Source organism: Anser anser (genome assembly GCF_964211835.1).
Source record: "Anser anser genome assembly, chromosome: 5".
Taxonomy (NCBI): Eukaryota; Metazoa; Chordata; class Aves; order Anseriformes; family Anatidae; genus Anser; species Anser anser.
In genome coordinates, this window is record NC_139725.1 from 39,780,396 (window position 1) to 39,799,625 (window position 19,230).

General features: G+C 39.5%; 1 protein-coding gene across 3 annotated transcripts in view; it reads right to left on the reverse strand.

Annotated features, from left to right (window-relative positions):
- Positions 1–19,230, reverse strand: part of LOC310900538 (mucin-5B) — a 43,250-nt gene that overhangs the window by 17,843 nt on the left and 6,177 nt on the right. For 2 of the 3 annotated variants that reach the window (XM_083838666.1, XM_083838667.1), the window contains 19 exons: positions 18,619–18,752; positions 18,002–18,227; positions 17,249–17,374; positions 16,348–16,465; positions 14,947–15,085; positions 14,265–14,366; positions 13,100–13,169; positions 12,708–12,845; positions 11,858–12,022; positions 10,943–11,037; positions 9,269–9,395; positions 6,279–6,531; positions 5,215–5,267; positions 4,726–4,826; positions 4,280–4,431; positions 2,988–3,126; positions 2,157–2,267; positions 1,221–1,400; positions 590–826 (listed from right to left, as the gene is read on the reverse strand). In XM_083838666.1, the coding sequence (XP_083694792.1) occupies positions 590–826; positions 1,221–1,400; positions 2,157–2,267; positions 2,988–3,126; positions 4,280–4,431; positions 4,726–4,826; positions 5,215–5,267; positions 6,279–6,531; positions 9,269–9,395; positions 10,943–11,037; positions 11,858–12,022; positions 12,708–12,845; positions 13,100–13,169; positions 14,265–14,366; positions 14,947–15,085; positions 16,348–16,465; positions 17,249–17,374; positions 18,002–18,227; positions 18,619–18,752 (2,666 nt within the window). The remainder of the gene's footprint in view (positions 1–589; positions 827–1,220; positions 1,401–2,156; positions 2,268–2,987; positions 3,127–4,279; positions 4,432–4,725; positions 4,827–5,214; positions 5,268–6,278; positions 6,532–9,268; positions 9,396–10,942; positions 11,038–11,857; positions 12,023–12,707; positions 12,846–13,099; positions 13,170–14,264; positions 14,367–14,946; positions 15,086–16,347; positions 16,466–17,248; positions 17,375–18,001; positions 18,228–18,618; positions 18,753–19,230) is intronic. The other variant, XM_083838668.1, reaches the window with a different exon arrangement.

Sequence of the window (19,230 nt, forward strand, 5' to 3'; positions counted from 1 at the left end):
ATTTCACATCTCTTTGTTTAGGTTTATTTATTTTATTTATTTATATAGGTGCTTTAACCTGTGTCAACATGAGCTAACCAAGAAAAATAAGCCAAATTTGCTCTTTAAATGGCTTATTAAAATGCACCAAGTCTTTGCATAGACATTCTCATTACGAATTAGTAGTCCTGTTAGTGTTAGTAGAATTAGTAGTCCTGTTCCTGTTTAGATTAATTCAATGTGTCTAAAATAAAGTAAATAATTCATTTCTTTAGATAATTTGAATAAACTTTCCCAAGGATCCCCATACAAACAGCCCTGTATTAAGTTATCTCTAGATTTTACAAACAGATATCTAGCTTTTTATTTCTGGTGGCCAACTATTATCCCCTTTGTCTTTGGTTACTCAAAACAGTTACTGCTGTTTCCTCAGTACTGTGCAACAGGATTTAACTGGCATAGCAGTAAAGAGAGGTTTTGAGAGAAGTAGGCCTTGTACTCAAGAATGACATGTAATAGCCTTTAATAATAACAATTTGTGCACAAACATGCTGTATAATAGCAACAAGTGCCAAGTGTGAAACCAATAAGGATGAGAGAACAGGATTACCTTACTGTGGCAGGCTTCAAAGACATTACTCTTAATGATGCTGCAGTGCTTCTGCCCCAGGACAGACTTGAAAGGCTGATCAGCACACAGGTCCGTCATGTTTATATTTGAGCAGGTGCTTGTTATTTTCCAGCTGTTTCCAAACTCCTGGATGCTCATCTCCACAGACTGCCCTCTGGTTGTGAAGTCGTTCCTTGAGCGGCCATCAAAGTCCCCACAAAGGCCACAGACTTTTCCCTGAGTAATTTGCATAGGCACAGTAAGTGGTTTCATTATTTTAAGTGCAGCCCACTAGCTGACAGAAAAACTACAGAACAAGCCAAGAAAAAATAGCTGCAAATTTCTAAACAGCCATCAAAATATGTCTTAGAAGAAGCTGGATTTCAAGTGACAAGATCGCTCTTTTAGACCCTCCAGTACTGCAAAGAGCCTGTCCTTACTTCTAGCGCCAAGTATTTTGGAGCAGTCCATACCAACTGAATGGTGAAATAAAACAAAGCATGGCCCTCTTGCTGCTTCTGCTCCACTGGACTGAACACTTTTCCAAGCCCTGCTTTTCAAACTGGGGCTTCAGTTCTGGATGCAGGAGTTTGAGCTGGAAATCATAACTCTCAGTCTGTGAGGCACATACCTGGAAAGATGGTGCCACATGAACAACAACTGTAGTCTTCTGGTCCCACATGAAGTTCATCCCTTGAGTCGTTTCAATCACAATATAGCCTCCTCTGAGATCCACCTTATAATTCTTCTCAGCTCCTGTATCAGTGGCTATCTCCTGAATTCTTCCTTCCAAGAGCCTGATTTCACTGCTCTGCAAGGAACAAATACATCGCACAGAAGGAAACCAAGTAGAAAACTTAGTGTAACGGCACTGGTATTCTGTCTCTTGTCCTTCATCTCATTTTTCTATAGTCCTTGCACTATGTCTTGGCCTACTCCAAGACACATGAGCCATGGACAAGACCCAGTGAGTTCAATGGGAAACATCTGCCCATGCATGACAAGTCTTACTTCATGGCCACATAAATTGTCCTTATTCTAGATGAAATCTGTTTTGCTGGCACAGAAGCTCCTGAGTGCATGGTCAATTGGGCATGCTAGAATGCCCCTTGTCACACCACTTTGTTTCACCCTACCCTCACCCCCCAGTCCAGGAGAAACATCTTTGCTCTTTTGTGTTTGCTTTGGGGAAATGCTAAACCTGAGCTGGAAGGAAGAAACTCTTCCCTCTGTAGTTAACATCTGCCCTGTGCATAAACCATGGCATAGAAATATGCAACATCCTGCTCTGAAAAATTTATTTTCCACCATTAATGTCACAGAAACACAAGTGCATGCACACACACACACAGAGTGCTGTTAACTCCCTGTATCAGCCCACTTGTCTGCAGAAGTGTCCAACACCAATTATCTACACCTTTCCTGGGCTGTCTCTCTCTGCTTTCTGGCTGTTTGACTACCATAGGTACCCTCTAGCAACAACTGAGTTGGAATATAAGGACAAATTACACCAACTGCTGCAAAATCAAGACTACATCTCCTCAGCTGTGACTGAATCCAGACAAACCTCAAAAATCAGTGTGATCTTTAGAGAGCAGATGGAGAGTGACTTCCCACAGGCATTGTTCTGAATTACAATTCGGAAGGTGCCAGCATCCATGTTATTGGGGCAGAAGTCCTTTGAAAAATAGATAACATTTTATCAGAGCTTTTTATGTAACTAGTCCAGTCTTAAACATTTTCAGGAGCTCTAAATGAATACTGTATCAGCCTGATTTCTGATATTTTGTCACGTGTTCATTCACCAAACCTCTGGGCATTTTAGAAGAATGTGGTGGTAGCTGAACTGCTCATACTTGACAAGAAATTTCACAGAGAAAAGCTTAAGTAAAAAACGAGCTTGTCATAGCACCAATCATGCACAGCCAAAAAGCTATTTTTTTTTTTTTTAAGTATTAGCAAAACCAATTGTAATTTGGAGATGAAGCGTCTCGTTCAGTACTGTCTCATTACACACAATAATTACACTTGAGTTGAGGCCTATACAGTATCTTTTACATGCTTAAGACACAAAAAACAACTGTCACTCTTGAATGACCAAGAGAAACTTTTAGTTTTCAGCACCATACCAATCCCTTCCCTTTGCAGACGCTGGAATTACACCAGTCCACCCCAGGAGTTAATCATTTAGGATCACACAGTGCCCTCTTGTGTCATGTCTGAGGGTTAATTGCTTTGCTTTTGTATGGAAAATCTCACTGTGTCTGCTCTGGGTAGAAGAGGAGAGGGGTTAAACTCAGATCATCAGCATTGACTGTTTTGCATGGGGTAGCCTTTTAATTACTCACACTGAGCCCTACAGGGTAAGCTGTGGGTAGCAAAATGAAAAACGTGATACCTGAGCTAGGATATAGTCACAGTCTCCCAGGAAATCAAACTTCTCCCCATCAAAGGTCATGTAGTGCCCATTGCCATACACGGTGCAGGTTCCCTTGCAGGGACTGTCCGTGCAGTTCCACTGCCTTTTGTTACACGTGCTGCGAGGTGAATAAGATAAGATTCACAATCTTTGTACGAAGCATTTTTTTTTTCCTTAACCCCCAAACAGGGGCGGAATAATTGAAAGGTTAATCTTTTGCAGTGCTCTGAGGCCATGCCATATAATGGATTGCTAATTACAAAATTTGTGTTTTCTACCAAGACATACTTGAACTTTCTGTATTTTGATTTTATTTTTTGCCCTTCAAATATCACTTAAATCATTAAGGCCTGGCAGCAGACAATGGGGATTTAGGACCTAAGCTCAGGAAGAACTAGATATTTCAAACATATCTGAATATTAATCCATGAGGTATCACGTGGCCAGTTCTGCTCCTGACTATGGTGTTATGTACCAGCATTATCCTCCATCCTACCCTGGCAAACTGCAGCTCAGGGACACCATTAGACAGAAAATTCTAGTTATTCCCTCGGCACAGATACTCTCTGATTTTTCCTCCCCCATATGTGTTCTGTCCTCCTAAGAAAACAAAGACCTCATTGCAGTAAAACCTCGTAATGGCCTCTGTGATATCAACAACTGCTTATCAGGGTTTGGCCTCACATGCTAAATTTGCTTGTACCAGCGGTGATCAAACCACGATCCCTGGCTGTTGTTTTCTGCGCCTCCACCTGGCAGGACTACACCACCTCATCCTCGCTAAATAACAGGTAAGGATCCAAGGAATCTTACCCACCATGATCAGCAACACCTGTGAAGACTAGAGCACCATTACACCAGGAATTGCAACAACTGGAGCTTCAAGTTGCTAGAAGATCACTGCAGTTCCTCCCTCCCCTAAATTCATACTTTTTCTGGGGTTGAGCTGAGTCCTACAGACATAGACTCAGTTCTTCCTTGCACAATAACCAGCCCCAAACCAGCCTGAAGAAGGCTGGGATTTCTAAAGCTGGTGTGGAAACAGTTTGTGGAAGGCGATGGGAATTCTTTGACATTTGGTACTTATTCTCCCCAAATACAGGCTCCTGCAGTGTGATGCAGAGAGGAAAAGTTTCCCTTTTTATTTTTACTAGATGCCTGATGGCTCTAGTGATGAAGTAAAGGGCTTCAGAACACATTCTGCCCCATGAGATACACTGACTATTTTTAACAACCTTTGTTATAAAACAAAACTCCCTGGTATAACATACCATGTGTTGCAGTCAACTTGGATCGTTTCCCCGGGTTTATAAAAGTGTCCTCCATGGACACACGGGCACTGGTCTTTGGGAATACAACCTCCACTGCCATCCAGTACCAGCCCATCAGGACACATGCAGCCAGAGACGCATTCTGTGACATACTGCGTATATAAAGATATGATACAAGGCAATATGGTAATGCATAGAACGTACAGGGAGCCTACAGAGGTGTTAGCACTGTATGCCAAACTTTTAAATAGGGTTTTAAAAAAAAACAAACTACGGTTGTAAATTAGTAACAATCAAGCTGCAAGCGTCACAGCTAGGTGGGTAGCTACAGCTGCTGCGTTATCAGTAAACTGGTTGGTCTGTGAATAGCATCAGCGTTTGTTAAGGACAATCATACATGCACAATCATGTCGTCCCACGCTCCTGCTAGGAGGTGAAGTCCTTACACAGTGCATGTCTTGCGTCTTACAACTTTTCTGACACTCTGATCCAATTGCACCAGGACCCGCGGAGCTGCAGTTGAAGTAGTACATAGGAGCAGGGCAATCTATAGGGGGAAGAAACCATTTTATACAGGTCATTTAGTGAAAGTGATAAGGACGCCATCAACCACTATGCAACAGAGCAGAGCACTTCAGAGCTCAGACACGTTGCAGCATGTGTCTCTCATTTACAGTTTCCATTAGCTTTTACTTCTGTCCACCAGCAGGATAGGAGAAGGCAGATGACCTCTAAGCTCTGGGAAATATCTTCATCTTTTGAAAAGTTCAGCAAGTCTGGTGACATTTTTACAAAGTCAACTGTTATTGATAACTGACACATTACAGAGAGAAGGCAAAAAATGTGCAGAATACCAAAATATAGAAAGCAAGAGATACACAGAAAAACATAAGTACTAGCTGATACCATAAAGCCATTATTTAATGAAATCTCACCTTTTACCAGGACAGTTTCTCCAATGCAGTCTAATCTTCCTTGAATGCATTTGCTAAAGAGATTCCATAAAATGAAAGACATCAGCTCTTTGCACTTTTCTCTCTCACTAGAGAGAAAGCCTCTGCAAAGCTTTGCTAGTCACACAAATAACAAATTCCCATCAAAATGGATATTTGGTAAAGCTATCAGGCTCACAGACATGAACTGCCATCCCCAGAAGGAAGATTAAGACCTAACGATTAAATCCTCTTTCTTCATCTGCCACTATTTTATTGCATGTTTTCCCTAAATCAAGTCTTTCCTAAGCATTTATTGTATTCTTATTTTATTTATTTTTATTATCTCTGTGATGAAACTAATACTTTCTTAAAGAAGAGACCTCTTAAATTACTAAATGAATCTGTGTTTACAAAGCAGTCTAGAATCCTCAGAGGAAAATCTGAGAGTTGGAAGAGAGTGAACACATAGACATCTGAAAATAAAAATACATGGCAAAATTCAGCCTTCCACTGGTATTTGTTTGCATTGCTACCCTCAGCTGCCTGAAAATGAGAGAAAGACAGTTGTTTTGCACTGGAGATGCAAGATAATTATATTATTTTGGGTATTTTCCCCAAAATTCTCTCTTTCATGTTTACAAACTAAGATTTTGATTTTTTTCCCCTTGGCCATTTTCATTTTTTTAGTCTGCAGGATGTGCTGGGGGGTGGTTTTGACTCTTTTTTTGTCTGAAAGCCAGAAACTCCAATCTCAAAGCCCCTATCTTGCTCCCATTGTATACGGATTTTTTTTTTTACACCACAATGAACTTTGCATAGAGATAGATCGCAAACATGACTAATTTACATGTTTTCATCTTTTTGTTTGCTAGCAGGAACATAAGATCTTAACCTTCACTGTGGCTGCACTACCTGACAGGGGAACATGTGCTTTGGTATGATCAAGCAGAAATTTGTCATTGCTACAGTAAGACGACCCCATTCAGGGATTAGAGCAGGGAATTCCCTGGTGAGCCCTGACATCCCCCCAGGTATTCGGCCTTTGCATCATCAGAGCAGCTTACCACAGCAGTTTGTCTTCTTGGAAGGAGTTGCCAGGCTGAACAATCTTGCCTTTGTAGTAGCAGGGACAGTCATCTGGAGTGACACATTCCTCCTCGTCATTGAGGTAGGTCCCTTCAGGGCAACTGCAGCCCTCCATAGGAACGATCTGAACTTTACACAGCGGATCGGGTTCATCCAGTGAGTGGCAAGACTGGTTACAGTACTTCACGCTATAGTTATAAACCATAGTCTCAGGACACTCCTCAGAGGGATCTTTGCAAGAGAAATAAAATGGATGTATGGCCTTCTCTGTGCAATCATCATTCGTACTGTTAATGCAGCATTCTGAAAGTTGGCAGCCATAAATATACTTTTTCCTAACTAGCAGACTTTGACTACCAGTGGCCTGGGGAAGTCTGATCACATAAACCTGAACTAGGTCAGATTGGATACTGAAATACGCAACAGGGTGTATCTTAACTGAATAAGGGAACCGGTATAATTTTGTCATTTGTAAAATTTGCCATACTATCTTATATCATGAACTGAAACCTGTAACTTCTCGCTTCCCCATGTAGTTAAAAATGGATCTTCTCTCCTTAACTAATGATTTCTTTGGATGGGAATAATTTAAGAAATACATTTAAGAAAAACATTTTATAGGGTTAAGTTTTGACAATAAGTGGGCAGTGCTAAGGAACTCTGCTAATTATTTGATGTCACCAAAGAAAACATGTTTGAATTCTCACAGATGTCTTGAGGAAAACTCATGTTACCATCTGAAGGGGGGGGGGTTTGCTTATGGGGAATTGCACTAATCATCTTTGCAGCAACGCTATCACCATATCAGCAATAGGCTCCATGCTTAAACAAAGCTCTGTATGGTTTTCCAGTCCATGACCATTGTACACTTTCTTAGATTAGTTAGCGTGCTAGGTTTGTGTACACATTGAAAACCACCACCACCTCCACCAACAAAAAACAGTTGGTTTCCTGGTCTCAGCTGGAGCAGACACAATATCCCATGTGCAAAATAGGGTCTGCAGGCCATATTTTCCTACTTCATAGAGGTGCGATGAGGATGTAGCAAATGGTATTTATGTCACAATAGGCCAAATAAGAAAAATAATATTTTCAATACAAATTTATATCACAGTCCACCTGACATAACAGAAGATTTACCTGAATTGGTGCTTCAATTGTTAGTTATTTTTTAAAATAATAATGTGTTTACTTTCTCTTTTTATTCACAGAGGGGAAAAAGGTCAATTTTGGTAAAGCGAGGTCTGGTAAGAAAAAGGTTATTTCGTTATAGTACCCATGGTCACAGATTGGTAATCTTAGATTATATGTACATCAAAACTGGAGGCATGAGTGCAGAGCACATGAGCATACCAAAAATAGCTTAAAGCTAGTTCACACACAGAGAAGCAGGAAAACAGTGCCATGACTTAGAAGAGGCTATTGACCCCCTTAACTAGTAATTCAACTAATGGTTTATGATTCCACTAAAGATCGTTGTATATGCAGACTGCCATCAGTTAGCTAGCAGGATTTCCTTTTTCTTACACTGAGTTGTATGTACTGTAAGCACCGCTTTACAATATAACCTGCCTTGGAGGCTGCCTGCAGCGTGGCACATCTGGACACAGCTGCAGGAGATGAAAGAACCTTTAAAACCACTGCAAGGGGACAGACACTGCGAGTGGCTGTTCTGGCCCGTTTACTCTTTCACTCATTAATAGCACAACCCTCAGTCTTATCACAGGCATGTTCCCAAAAGATTATTTCTTCTTTCATATGGCCTAAAAATGATTGTGCTGATTAAGCCATTAGCATTTTTCCCCAAGGTTACTGCACTGTTTATGTCAATATTGTGTCATAAGTCCACAGATTTCAGACTAAACCATGCTGCAAACCAGTCTTGATTTGGCATGAAATATGTCAGTAATTCTATATTGACAGCAAAGCTTTCAATAGATAGAGACTGTCTAGTGCATAAACTTGCGTGACTCTAGGATAATACACTGTAGACTACACTGTGTTCCCTTATAATTATTTCAGCACAGGTTTGTTAAATTGTTCTTACTGTGATCTTAAATGCCTTCTACAAAGCAGTGCATGACTTGGGTTGTCTCTATTAAAAATTCCAGCTAGCCTCTAAGTCAGGTAATGGAATAGATCATAGCTGTATCAAAGTCGCATAAAAATCATTCGTTATGTTTTATGTTCAGATATATTATTATTCAGAAAGCCCATACATTTATTTTCACGTTGAAATAGGCAAAACTCATTTGAACTATCTGATCATTAATGGAAAAATGGAAAAATTTCAAAGTAAAATTCAGAATCTGAGATTCGGGAGATTTATTCTCAGCTCTGATAGTATCTCATAATAAGTTCTGGTAGTGCCAAAAATATACATTTTTGTGGACTCCTAATCCAGGATTTACTGGCAATGTATATACCCAAATATAAACTTATGTTCCAAGAAACTTATTTATTTGTTAAATGGTCCTGAGCTGAAAATACCTTTAAACACTTCAACATTCTCAGAAACCAGTGACATAAATTTATTAAAAGTCATTACTGTTTTATTATAACATGGAAAAATGCAATTAATGAGAATAATGCCCAGTATATGACCAATGTCTGAGACAGAAGGGCTGAGCAGAGCTGTTGAAAATCTTTCAGAGTTTACATACATAGGGCGGCCCAAAAATTAAAAACTAACGTTAACTGCAACTATGTGTTGTGATTTGGTTAATACACCTTACACTCTTCTTCTTTGTGCTCTGAATTCACACAAGGAGCATGCTTCCTAAGAGCCTCTTCACGAAGCGGACACGAGCTGATTTTAGCAGGCAGAGGTTTTTTATAGAGCATATGCTTATTCTGTTTTTCAAAGATCTACAACCTTGACTGAGCTCAAAAGCCCTGGGCTGCCACAGAGTGCAGTCTCCTGAAGCTGTTCCCCAGATCCCTACCCAAGATGTTATAGGATGCTTACCACAGATCCCCTGTCTCCACCCCTTCAGGGACATGCCGGCCACAGCACAATCTCTGGAGTAGGTAGAGAGCACACTACACAGTGCAACTTCACTCTTCTCAGCGTTACAGGTGTCATACATGCATTTCTAGGGGACAGAAAAGGGCACAGGTGTAATCATGCCTAGCTCACAGAACAAAGAAACATTCAGCAATCCAAAAAATATTCAACCAATATATTTTCAGAAAAGTATTACTACCAATGAAGTTTAATTTGAAACATCTCTACAAGAAAATGTATGCTAATGAATTGCTATGCAAATTGGAGAAATAGGAAATCCATTACAGCCATGTAACTGCAATGATGGTATGTCTAGCACTCATAAAAGATGAATAATAAGAGTGATGATGGCACCTATAGCTCATTAAAGCACTGACAAATGTCTATACCAGCCTCCCATGATGATGTACAGTTTAGGACTTGTCAAAAAACAGCATCTGAAAATATACAGAACTGAAAGTACTACACAGCGATGACTGGTGTTTGTGTCCCTGTCTAGTGTGCAGGTAAGATGCAGCCTATGAAATGACAGGTGCATAAGAGAAGATGATTTAACAGTGAATCATATGTATTGATGTCTAAAGAAATAGTACTAATAGGGACAAAGGGCACGTAAAGCTCAAGTTCTTTTAATTGGGTGTCTGGGCAGCACCCAGATACAGCCAGCCACTTAACAGCAATATGGTCATACTGCACAGATGGCACTTTGTCCTGCCACCGCTGGTGTTGTGGAAAGTGCTTCCACTAATCATGGTTTAAAGCCCTGAGATCAGCAGGAGTAACAAACATATCCATAGAAAATTAAATAATAATAATAAAAGAATGTTATTATTTTTCTTCAATTGTGAATTAAATTCCTATTTTACATGTAGTTAACATGAATTTTCAAGCAGACATTTTTAAAGGAAAATTTGGGTGGCACAAAGGATAAGCCATAATTTTAAAGGTACCTGAAACACATTAAATTTCATGCAAAATTTCAGGCTCAAATATTTTCTCAGTAAGTTGTATCTCATACAGACCCTACTTGAATTTTCCGCAGTTTTTGCAGAACCTGCTTTACTATTCACAGAAATGCAGTAACTTGCTTGCTCAGTCAACTTCATCAACAACATTATACAGCTGAACACCAGGAGTACTCGTGGAGTACTTCATGCATTCTAAATACAAAGAGCAAAATGTCTCCTCAGTAATAAATGGGTTATAAACAATGTATGTTCTCCCGCTAGATGTGACTTTAAAAGCAAATCAGAGGGAATCCATGGAGTATGAAACCTCTCAGTTTGATTCCCGACAGAAACACTGATTTAGCTTTTTAAAGACTGAACAGTTTTCAAAAACAGCAAACCTTATTTTGCCCGTTTTGCTTCTGGATCATGCAATGGAACTGTCAGTGACCGCAGGGATGCTCATTGAAAACAAGTCGCTTAATATTTCAAGCAAGCAAACAGCAAGCAAAAAGTCCCACCATATCTTGCACAAACTCTCATTTTGTTATTTTTCTCATCAACATCAGTGAATCTATTTCCAAACCGGCGTTACTAAAACTTATTTCACTCCTGAAGACCAGACCTCCTTCGTGGCAGGATCAGCCTCTGGACAAGAATAAGCCCCTGATTTAGACCAGTGCCTTACCTTGATGTACACAGCAGGGTCTACAACAGAATGGCAAGCAGCAAACACACTGCTGGTATTAGACAGAAGAGCACACCAGTGTTGGGCAAATTTTTCTGAATGGGGAAAAAAAAATAGCACCCACAGTCACTTAAACCACACCACTATGTGAATTAATATTCTTATCAGGTATCACACAGACCTAGAGTGTCCTGAAGCGTTCAAATGATGCTGGAAGGAAATAGTGGGCATAAACATGGTGATAAGCATAATTGGATGGGTAAACTGTCATCTTCCTGAAAGAAAAAAAAGTTTCCTCCTTCCAAGTACTAACACTGTTACTGTGACTGGATTTGCAGAACATTAGAAAAAAATCCCCATTTTCATTGCTTTTTCATGGTTCTTCATGAAATATAGTCAAGCAATAACACAAAGCATATAATATTTAGTGGGCTTTTATTATATATGGTAATACCTAGGAGACTACCCTCTAAATCTTCTATATAGTCAAACCTAGTCAAAATGAGAAGCTGGACAGGGCACCTAGTACAGAAGTGCCTACTGTAGTCAGTAGTTTTGATAACTTATTCCTATTGACTTCAGCACAGCTGTAACAACCTAGATGGGATAAAGATCTGGCCCAGATATTGACAACCAATTATGCTCTGCCTTAAGCCTAAATTGTTCTCATTGATGTTGTGTGTGCTTTTCAAGCCATCAGAGAAGGCGTTGGCTCTTTCTCCAGAGGTGTCTTTTTTTTTTTAAAAAAAAAGACAAGCTGTCACCTTAGTGATGTGCAAAAAACAATGTGTTCTCTCTCATAACAGTCTCAAAGGCAGTAGTGTTTGATGTCTACGAGCTTTCTAAAGCTTTTTCAGTTATTCATCATGGGAAAATTGTTTAGCACTGATAGTCCAGGGATGAAAAGCGTGCTACCTTTATCCACACTGTTTGAACAAGGATCTTCAAAGCTGTCCTCAACATCAAAACAGCTGGCTCTAGTTTTCCAAGAGTTACCAAAAGCAGAAGCTGAATCTTCCACAGCTCCAGTGGCCGTTCTGAAATCATCAGTCTGGATGTTATTGAAATTGCCACAAAGACCTTGAGTGGGTGGCAGGGAAGAAAAGAAGAAAAAGAAGAAATCACGAGTGGAAAAAAGAATGACTTCAAGATAAATACCCTTAGATCTATAAAGGTGCTTGCCTGAAAGTAGCTCATTTTCCTGAAGTTCCCACAAATCAGACAGCATACTTACTGCCTTTAGTCCATTATTATTTTCTGCCTTACAAGTAGTACTTAGTGATAGCACAGAGATTGGAGGCTGCTTAAATGTGCTTCATTAAACACCGTCAGACGGAGAGTTCTCTTCCCCAAGATTTATAATCAGAGGAAATGGCAAAAGCAAAACAAAATGCATTGGAGAGATGGGATATTATCCCAATACGTAGATAGGAAACATTAGCACAAAAAGCTTAAGTGATGCTAATGGAAGATAGGTGACAAAACCAAGTTCATAACTTGCATCTCATAAGTCTCTGATGATGGCCTGCTTTTACAGATAGAGTCTAAAAGATCTGCACACACTGAATATCACAGAGCTTATCTTACTTTCTTCAGCAAATTGAAGGCTTTGGCCAATCCTTTGTTCCAGGAAGGCTGTAGATTTAATCAAGGGTTCTAACATACCAAAGCCAATATAAAATGAAATAATTTATTTACTTAAACTGATAGACAAGCAGCTACAACTTGATTTAAGAGCAAACTGAAAGAATGTGATATGTCCTACCAGATGTGCGATTCTGAAAAGAATGATCAACCGTTATGGAGAGCTGCATCACAGGTTTCATTTGCACTCGAATCTGTACTCCAATTGAGCTCAAGATTTTGATAAAAAATGTAGAGGGTCTGAAGATGGTGATGCCATCTAAAGAGGAAAAAAAGAGAAATGAAAATGTATGCATGTACCTGCAAATCTTTACAAAGCTCAGTAAACAGGAATTCCCTTTTACCAGTGCATTCTGTGCACACAGGAATCCCCAGGGACTCCGAGACCTTGTATCCACCTAGGTCAAAGGGATCTGACAAGGGGCAGGGTCTGGCTCTTCAGAGAAAGGAGCAGGAATCTGTCTTTAAATAGATGCAGGCTAGTCTGAGAACAATGTGAAGAAGGACACTTACCTTTCCTTACTGGCAGCTTCACAATGAAATTGTTCATGTAGATATTTCCACAGGAACATATTTTTATTGTCTGCAGGGGAAAAAGCAAAAAGCCCATAGTAATGAATGCATATGGCACAAGACAGACAGCACAACCTCACAAGCTTCCATAAACATTAACAAGTTATGTCTTCAGAACATGATTACCTTTGAGTTCAATATAACTCAGTGTCTGGATACCATACACTGCCACAGAATAAATCTGTACACTGTAACAAACCAAAAAAACATCTCCATAGACAACAACCTTGACTAAGTCCTCTTGCTTACTTAAGAGGTTAGTTATCTTTTGGAGAATTGCACTCAAGAAGTTTCATGTAGGTTCAGATCTATCTCATTGGAAATGTAACACATCCAAAATGAGAGCTACCTGACTCAAACTTCCTCATAGATAGAGACATGGCTCTATCCCTCATAGACATAGACGTGACTCCTCCCATGGATAGAGACAGGCACCTCCAGAAGCCACCTCATATATTAGGTGGACTGACTTGTCCTTTGAAGTTCCCTATCTTCCTTTGCTAACTATAGAAGGAGGTTAAGATGCTGAGTTTCCTAACCCAGCTAGGACTACACCAGTTAGATACCATTTAGACATAATGAATCCAGGCCTTAGGGATACTATTTATGCACTCCTAAATATACACAGGCTTATTCTAAGTCTGTTCCCATTGAATTCAGTTTGAATCATGGCATAATATTCAGTAGGAGAAATCTCAGGCCTTCATTTGGGAAATTCTACTACTTCACTCATTGCATTAGGGAAAACCTCAGGACTCAAAGCTGCTATAAAAATACAAGGGTCTTACAGAAACCTACATCTATCAAAAATAAAGAAATGAAAAACTTTAAAGTCACGGAAAAGACAGGGAAAGCCAACAAGGATAATTTTGAACCATCTGCCTCTAAAGAAAATGGAAAAAATGGAATCCAAAAGGAGTGGAAAGTAAATAACTCTTGTAGAACAAAACTAATAAACACATGCACTATATCATCTGCTGATATTAATCCTGCAGTGTCAGGACTGCAACTGATCCAAATGAGTCCACAGTATTAGAGAAACCCCATCTTTGAACCTAAATAGAAGTGACAGATTATGTGTCACTAGCTAAGGCAAGTTACTTACAGTTCTTCCTAGTGTGACAATTACATTCTTTAAGCAAGTCATTGTCTTTGACGTCCCACACTGAACAATCTCTCCAATCACCACAAATGTGTCATCAGTGTTCTGAAAAGAGGTGAAAGGGGTGTACAGATATTGTTAGCATGCTATAGGAAGGGAGCTGGAAGGGAAAAAACGTGTCTCTGAAAGGCTAAAATGTAATAATGAAAGAAGTGGTGCATATAATCTCTAACTGCAGCTTTATTTCATTGCCAAAACCAAGAATGATCACTGCCTTTCCCCTCTTTTTTTTTTCCCATCAACCTGTGCAGATCATGTACTTGCAGTCACATGGTAGTCAATCTTTGTGAAGTAATCATCTCATCCACTTACTTTTGACAGTCACACATGAAGAAAGCTTCAGAAGAATGCTTTAATCTACACTTATAAATTGAATAAGCAAATGAATTCGCTAAAAAAAGATGTAAAACTGTGTTGAAGTTGCAAAAGCTTGACGCTTAACACCACAGTTGACTTGCAGTCCATTGCAAATGGAAAAATTTGTGTGATTTAAGGTTAAGCATGTGTTGAAGTGCTTTGTTGGATTGAGGTCATTTAATCAAATGAAGTTATATCAAGCTCCAGCACAGCTTAATGCTTCATGCTAGTCTAGAGATTCAGGAGTGAAATGGGAGATTGTTCATACCTTAGCTAAGACATAATGGCAGTTACCATGAAAATTGAACCTCTTATTATCAAACGTAGTTATATGGAATCCTCCATCTATATTGCAACTTCCAGAACAAGGCAGAGAGATACAGCTCCAGTGGCCTCCTTTGCAAGTACTGTACAAAATCCAAAAATGGAGTAATTAGAATAAATATACTTTAAAGGAGCAAAGACTGAGATCTGTATCAGATCGGACCCTCTTTCTCTGTCTTACTAGCTGCTCGTTATTCATCTGCTTATTAAATCCAAGCAGGAGGAAGATTCTATACTAGGCCCTTAGAGTATAAAAGTTGAATGCCTATTGATTGGAGTTAACTGCACTAGGCTTCAAACTAAATCCCTCAGAGACACTGAGTTGGTCAAGAAAGAAATATTCTAGGGCCTGAATTGGTTACTTAACTTTTTAAAATAAAGAATCTCTTTGAGCAGGGTCTTGCAACATTTTATGTTATTGATGCAACCATTCAGCAAGTTGCTGATGTGACTTCTCAGCAGCTTACTGTGGAGGACCTGAGTTAATGAGCTGTGTTAGTTCTTAGAGCTGTGCACACAACAGGAGAACAGCCAGGCAATGTCAGCTTGGGCTTTGTGAAGAGTAAGCAAGGATGTGGCTATATGGGAATCACCCAAATCCCATCAAGTTCATTTCCTCAAAACTGCAGGTTCTGAAGAGTATTTCCTGCATTTGAGGACAACATAGAAAATACTTGATCCAAAGGGGTTTGCAGAATATCCGCTCTATCCAACCATGCGCCACAGTGTAATCTACTGCTCCCTACAGAAAAGATTATTCCTAAGGTTAAGAAAATGTACTGTATTTCAGAAGCACAAAAATACATAGAATTGTTCATTCACAGGATAGATATCAGAGTAAGAAACATCTCTTTTGAAAAGAACATACCCAAGGTCTTATCACATTTCACTATTGCAGAGTAGAGATGGGTTCAAGCTACAAGTTTTGCTCAAAATCAAATCATTCCCAAGGATCAGGACTTTTGAGATCCAAGCCTTGGAACAGCCCTTTATAGATCTAGAGATGGCTGGAAAATTACTCATTAACATGGTATGACCCTCTGCTCCACTTTAGTGGCCAATGCTTCTAAACTAACCAGCAAAGCAACTTATTTTTCTGCATTATAGTAACTTGGGCTCAATAATTGCTGGCAATTCTAAGATAAGGTGATAGCTATGTGAGGCTGAGGGCTGCCTCAAAGTTTTTCTGAAGGCTGTTGCAATTCAGACCCCAGTTTTTGTATTAAAGCCATAATTCCTTAAGACATTAGGAACAGCAAAAAGGAGAAAAGAACAGAATGAAAGTCATCAATGCTTTGCAATAATTGCCTCTTCCTTGTTAGTGCAATCAAGTTCACAACAGTACCAGTTTTGGCAAGGAGTAAAGTAAGTCCCTCCAGATGGGTAGACTTTGCCTTGAAACATACAGGGGCAGCTGTCTCTGGGGACACATTTTTTGCCACCGAGGTCATCAAGGATGGTTCCTGTTTAGACATATTAGCTAGTTAATATTCTTCAGGTGAGTCTGGGAAACACCACGAAGGAAGATCAGAATAAGCAAAAAACTCTGGAGGATTCAGCATTTCTGTAAACGATTGGGGTATATTTTACTGAAAAAAACACACCAGGCCCTCTCAGGTGTTAATTGATGAGAAGCGTTTTTTACTAGACCTCAAATAAAAGCAACACAGCAATACAAAAACAAAAGAGTATCTCTGCATGTCACTGTAATCCTACACCATGAGCAGGATTGTCAAATGCCAGACCATAAGCATATGAGCTGGTTTTCATCCATTGCTAATAGTGCATCTAACAAATCAGAACTCAAATTCTTCATGTGCAAGATTGCTCAAGCATGTACCCGCCAATGCATTTATTTTACATGTGACTTAACCTACAGTCATAGCTATCATCCCATAGGCTAGATATACACCTAGACTTGTAACAAGGAGGTATCTCACCAGACATCCTCAGCTGCATTTCTACTGTCTGGAGAACGTCTTTCCTTTTTCTACATCTGTACCTTTTTTTCAGCCTAGTCTTTAGGAAAACATCCTTTCTCTCCCCTTCTCCATTGTTATGATCTTGGATCTTTAGAGATCTGACTCTTCCAAGAAGGAAGTTGCTTAATTATGCTAGAAGAAACAGTTTGTTCACTGCTTTTAGTGTAAAATCATGAAGAAAAAAATTGCCACTAACTGAAAAGGAGCAATATTCCTCTTTGTCCCTTGATGTGCGTGACCAATTGGAAGAAGTAGATGCCTTACCAGGAGGACAGAAACAGCCATCTGTACATGGGGCTTTGCAAATCTTGCTTCTTTCTGGGTCAGCACAAGTATCAGCACAGGAATTTCCACATTCCATGTACTCCATGTTGTTTGGGCATTCCTGATCTGCAAGACCAAATGAAAATGTGGTATGTTACTGTTATAAGTGCTCTAAAATCTTTGCATCACTGCCCAACTCCTTCCTCCTTTCCCCCATATCTTGGTTGGGGAACTCTCTATCCGGATGTATCATATTGTAATAACTTATTTTTGCCTCAAACATCAGTCATCTGGCATTAGTCTTCTATCCCAATTCACAACAGCTGTTTGGAAGAACTACCTGTAGCCTTCCCCCTGAATTTATAGTGATTTCCTGCCCAATAGCTGCAACTACTGAGTGAGGACCATTTAAGAACAAATGTGTTAAACTTCTCAGTGACTTCTTTGGACTAGACATCAAAATTTAAAACAAGATTAGTTATAAATTAACTGTGCGTGGTAAAATTCAAAAAAGAACTGGGAAAAAAAATAGCCATAACGAGGAGGGGTAAGAAATCCTAATATAAGTTCTAATTAAGGAGCAAAATCAAGTTAAATTTGTAGAAGCTTTTCCATTAACAATGTTTCTGTCAAAAGTACTTTTACAGACTAATTCACTGTAGTTAACAGAGCTCCTATCTTTGCTCTACTGGGATCAGGGTTTGTACATATATGTCTAACCTGAAAGAGATCTCCAGAGCAATAGTTACTTACAGCAAAGTTCTTTGGTTCTCCATTTCCCTGGGTCTCCCTTGCTGAGGACACAGTCTCGAGAGTATTGGTTTAAAGTGCTGCATATGCAGCTGGAAACCAAATCAGTGTGAGAAGAATTAACCATACAGCTGCACATATCCTCAGTGCAGGTAGCTACATAATCATCAAAAGCAACCACTTTGGGGCAGTTTCCAAAATGGGAGAGAAGTTTCTTGCACATTTTTTTCTAAAAAAAAAAAAAAAAAGGAGGAAGAAGAAAAAAAGCAATAATTGACATTTTACCAACTTTCAGGTTTTTGGACGTGCATCCTAATTTCTGATGACACAAGTTCATGGTCACATTGAACTCCAGAGGCCATACAGGTATAATTTTCTGTTATGAGGTTCTTTTTCTTGGACTGGAAGCTATCATAAAATTGCATATTTTCCCATGATCTATTTCATTAACATTACAAATAGGATATTCCTTCAACTATAAGATAACATTTTGCCAAGATTCATGGTGGACTCCTGACAAAATCAGTTCACTGCATGCTCTGTAAACAGCCTTTGTTTCATACAGTCCCTCAAGGACTGTAGTTCAGGAGGGTTTATACTCCTTAGCCACACATACTTACATATTTACTGCATCTATCATCTTCCCTCCTAGGATGCCTTCCAGTGTGATCATCTGGACTCACATCAGCACACTTTTCAGATGGATCCTCAACTTTGTGAAAGTTCCCAAACTGCCTCGGGTGCATTTGATATCCTGCAAAATCCCCAGGTGCATCTGAGTGACTGTCTGCAATCCTTTAGATCAGCTATTTTGCTATAAATATGCACTTCATTTTGGGGCTGTAAGGCCCAAAGCATGGTCTTTACCAAATGCCTCAGCTTAACCACAGCATTCATAATATAAAAAATAACAGCCTGGCATAATATCTGCTGGGCTAGAACCAGGCATTTGGCGCACTTGTATCAAGAACTGCTGGCAGTCTGGGCAGTAATAATCACATGAAATTCTTGACCTTTCTATTGCACGTCATCACTTTCAGAGTTCAGTTTGTTATTGGTGCATTTGGACTTACAGAATTCTGTATTTGCATGTGTAATGGCCATACAGTTTAGTTTTCATTCTACTATCACAGCCTGAAGTGCAGCCTTAGGTGCATATGCTCCTAATCATCTGTGAACTTACTACTTTTCAAAGGCTAGACAAGATGGGAAGAGAGGCACACAATATATGT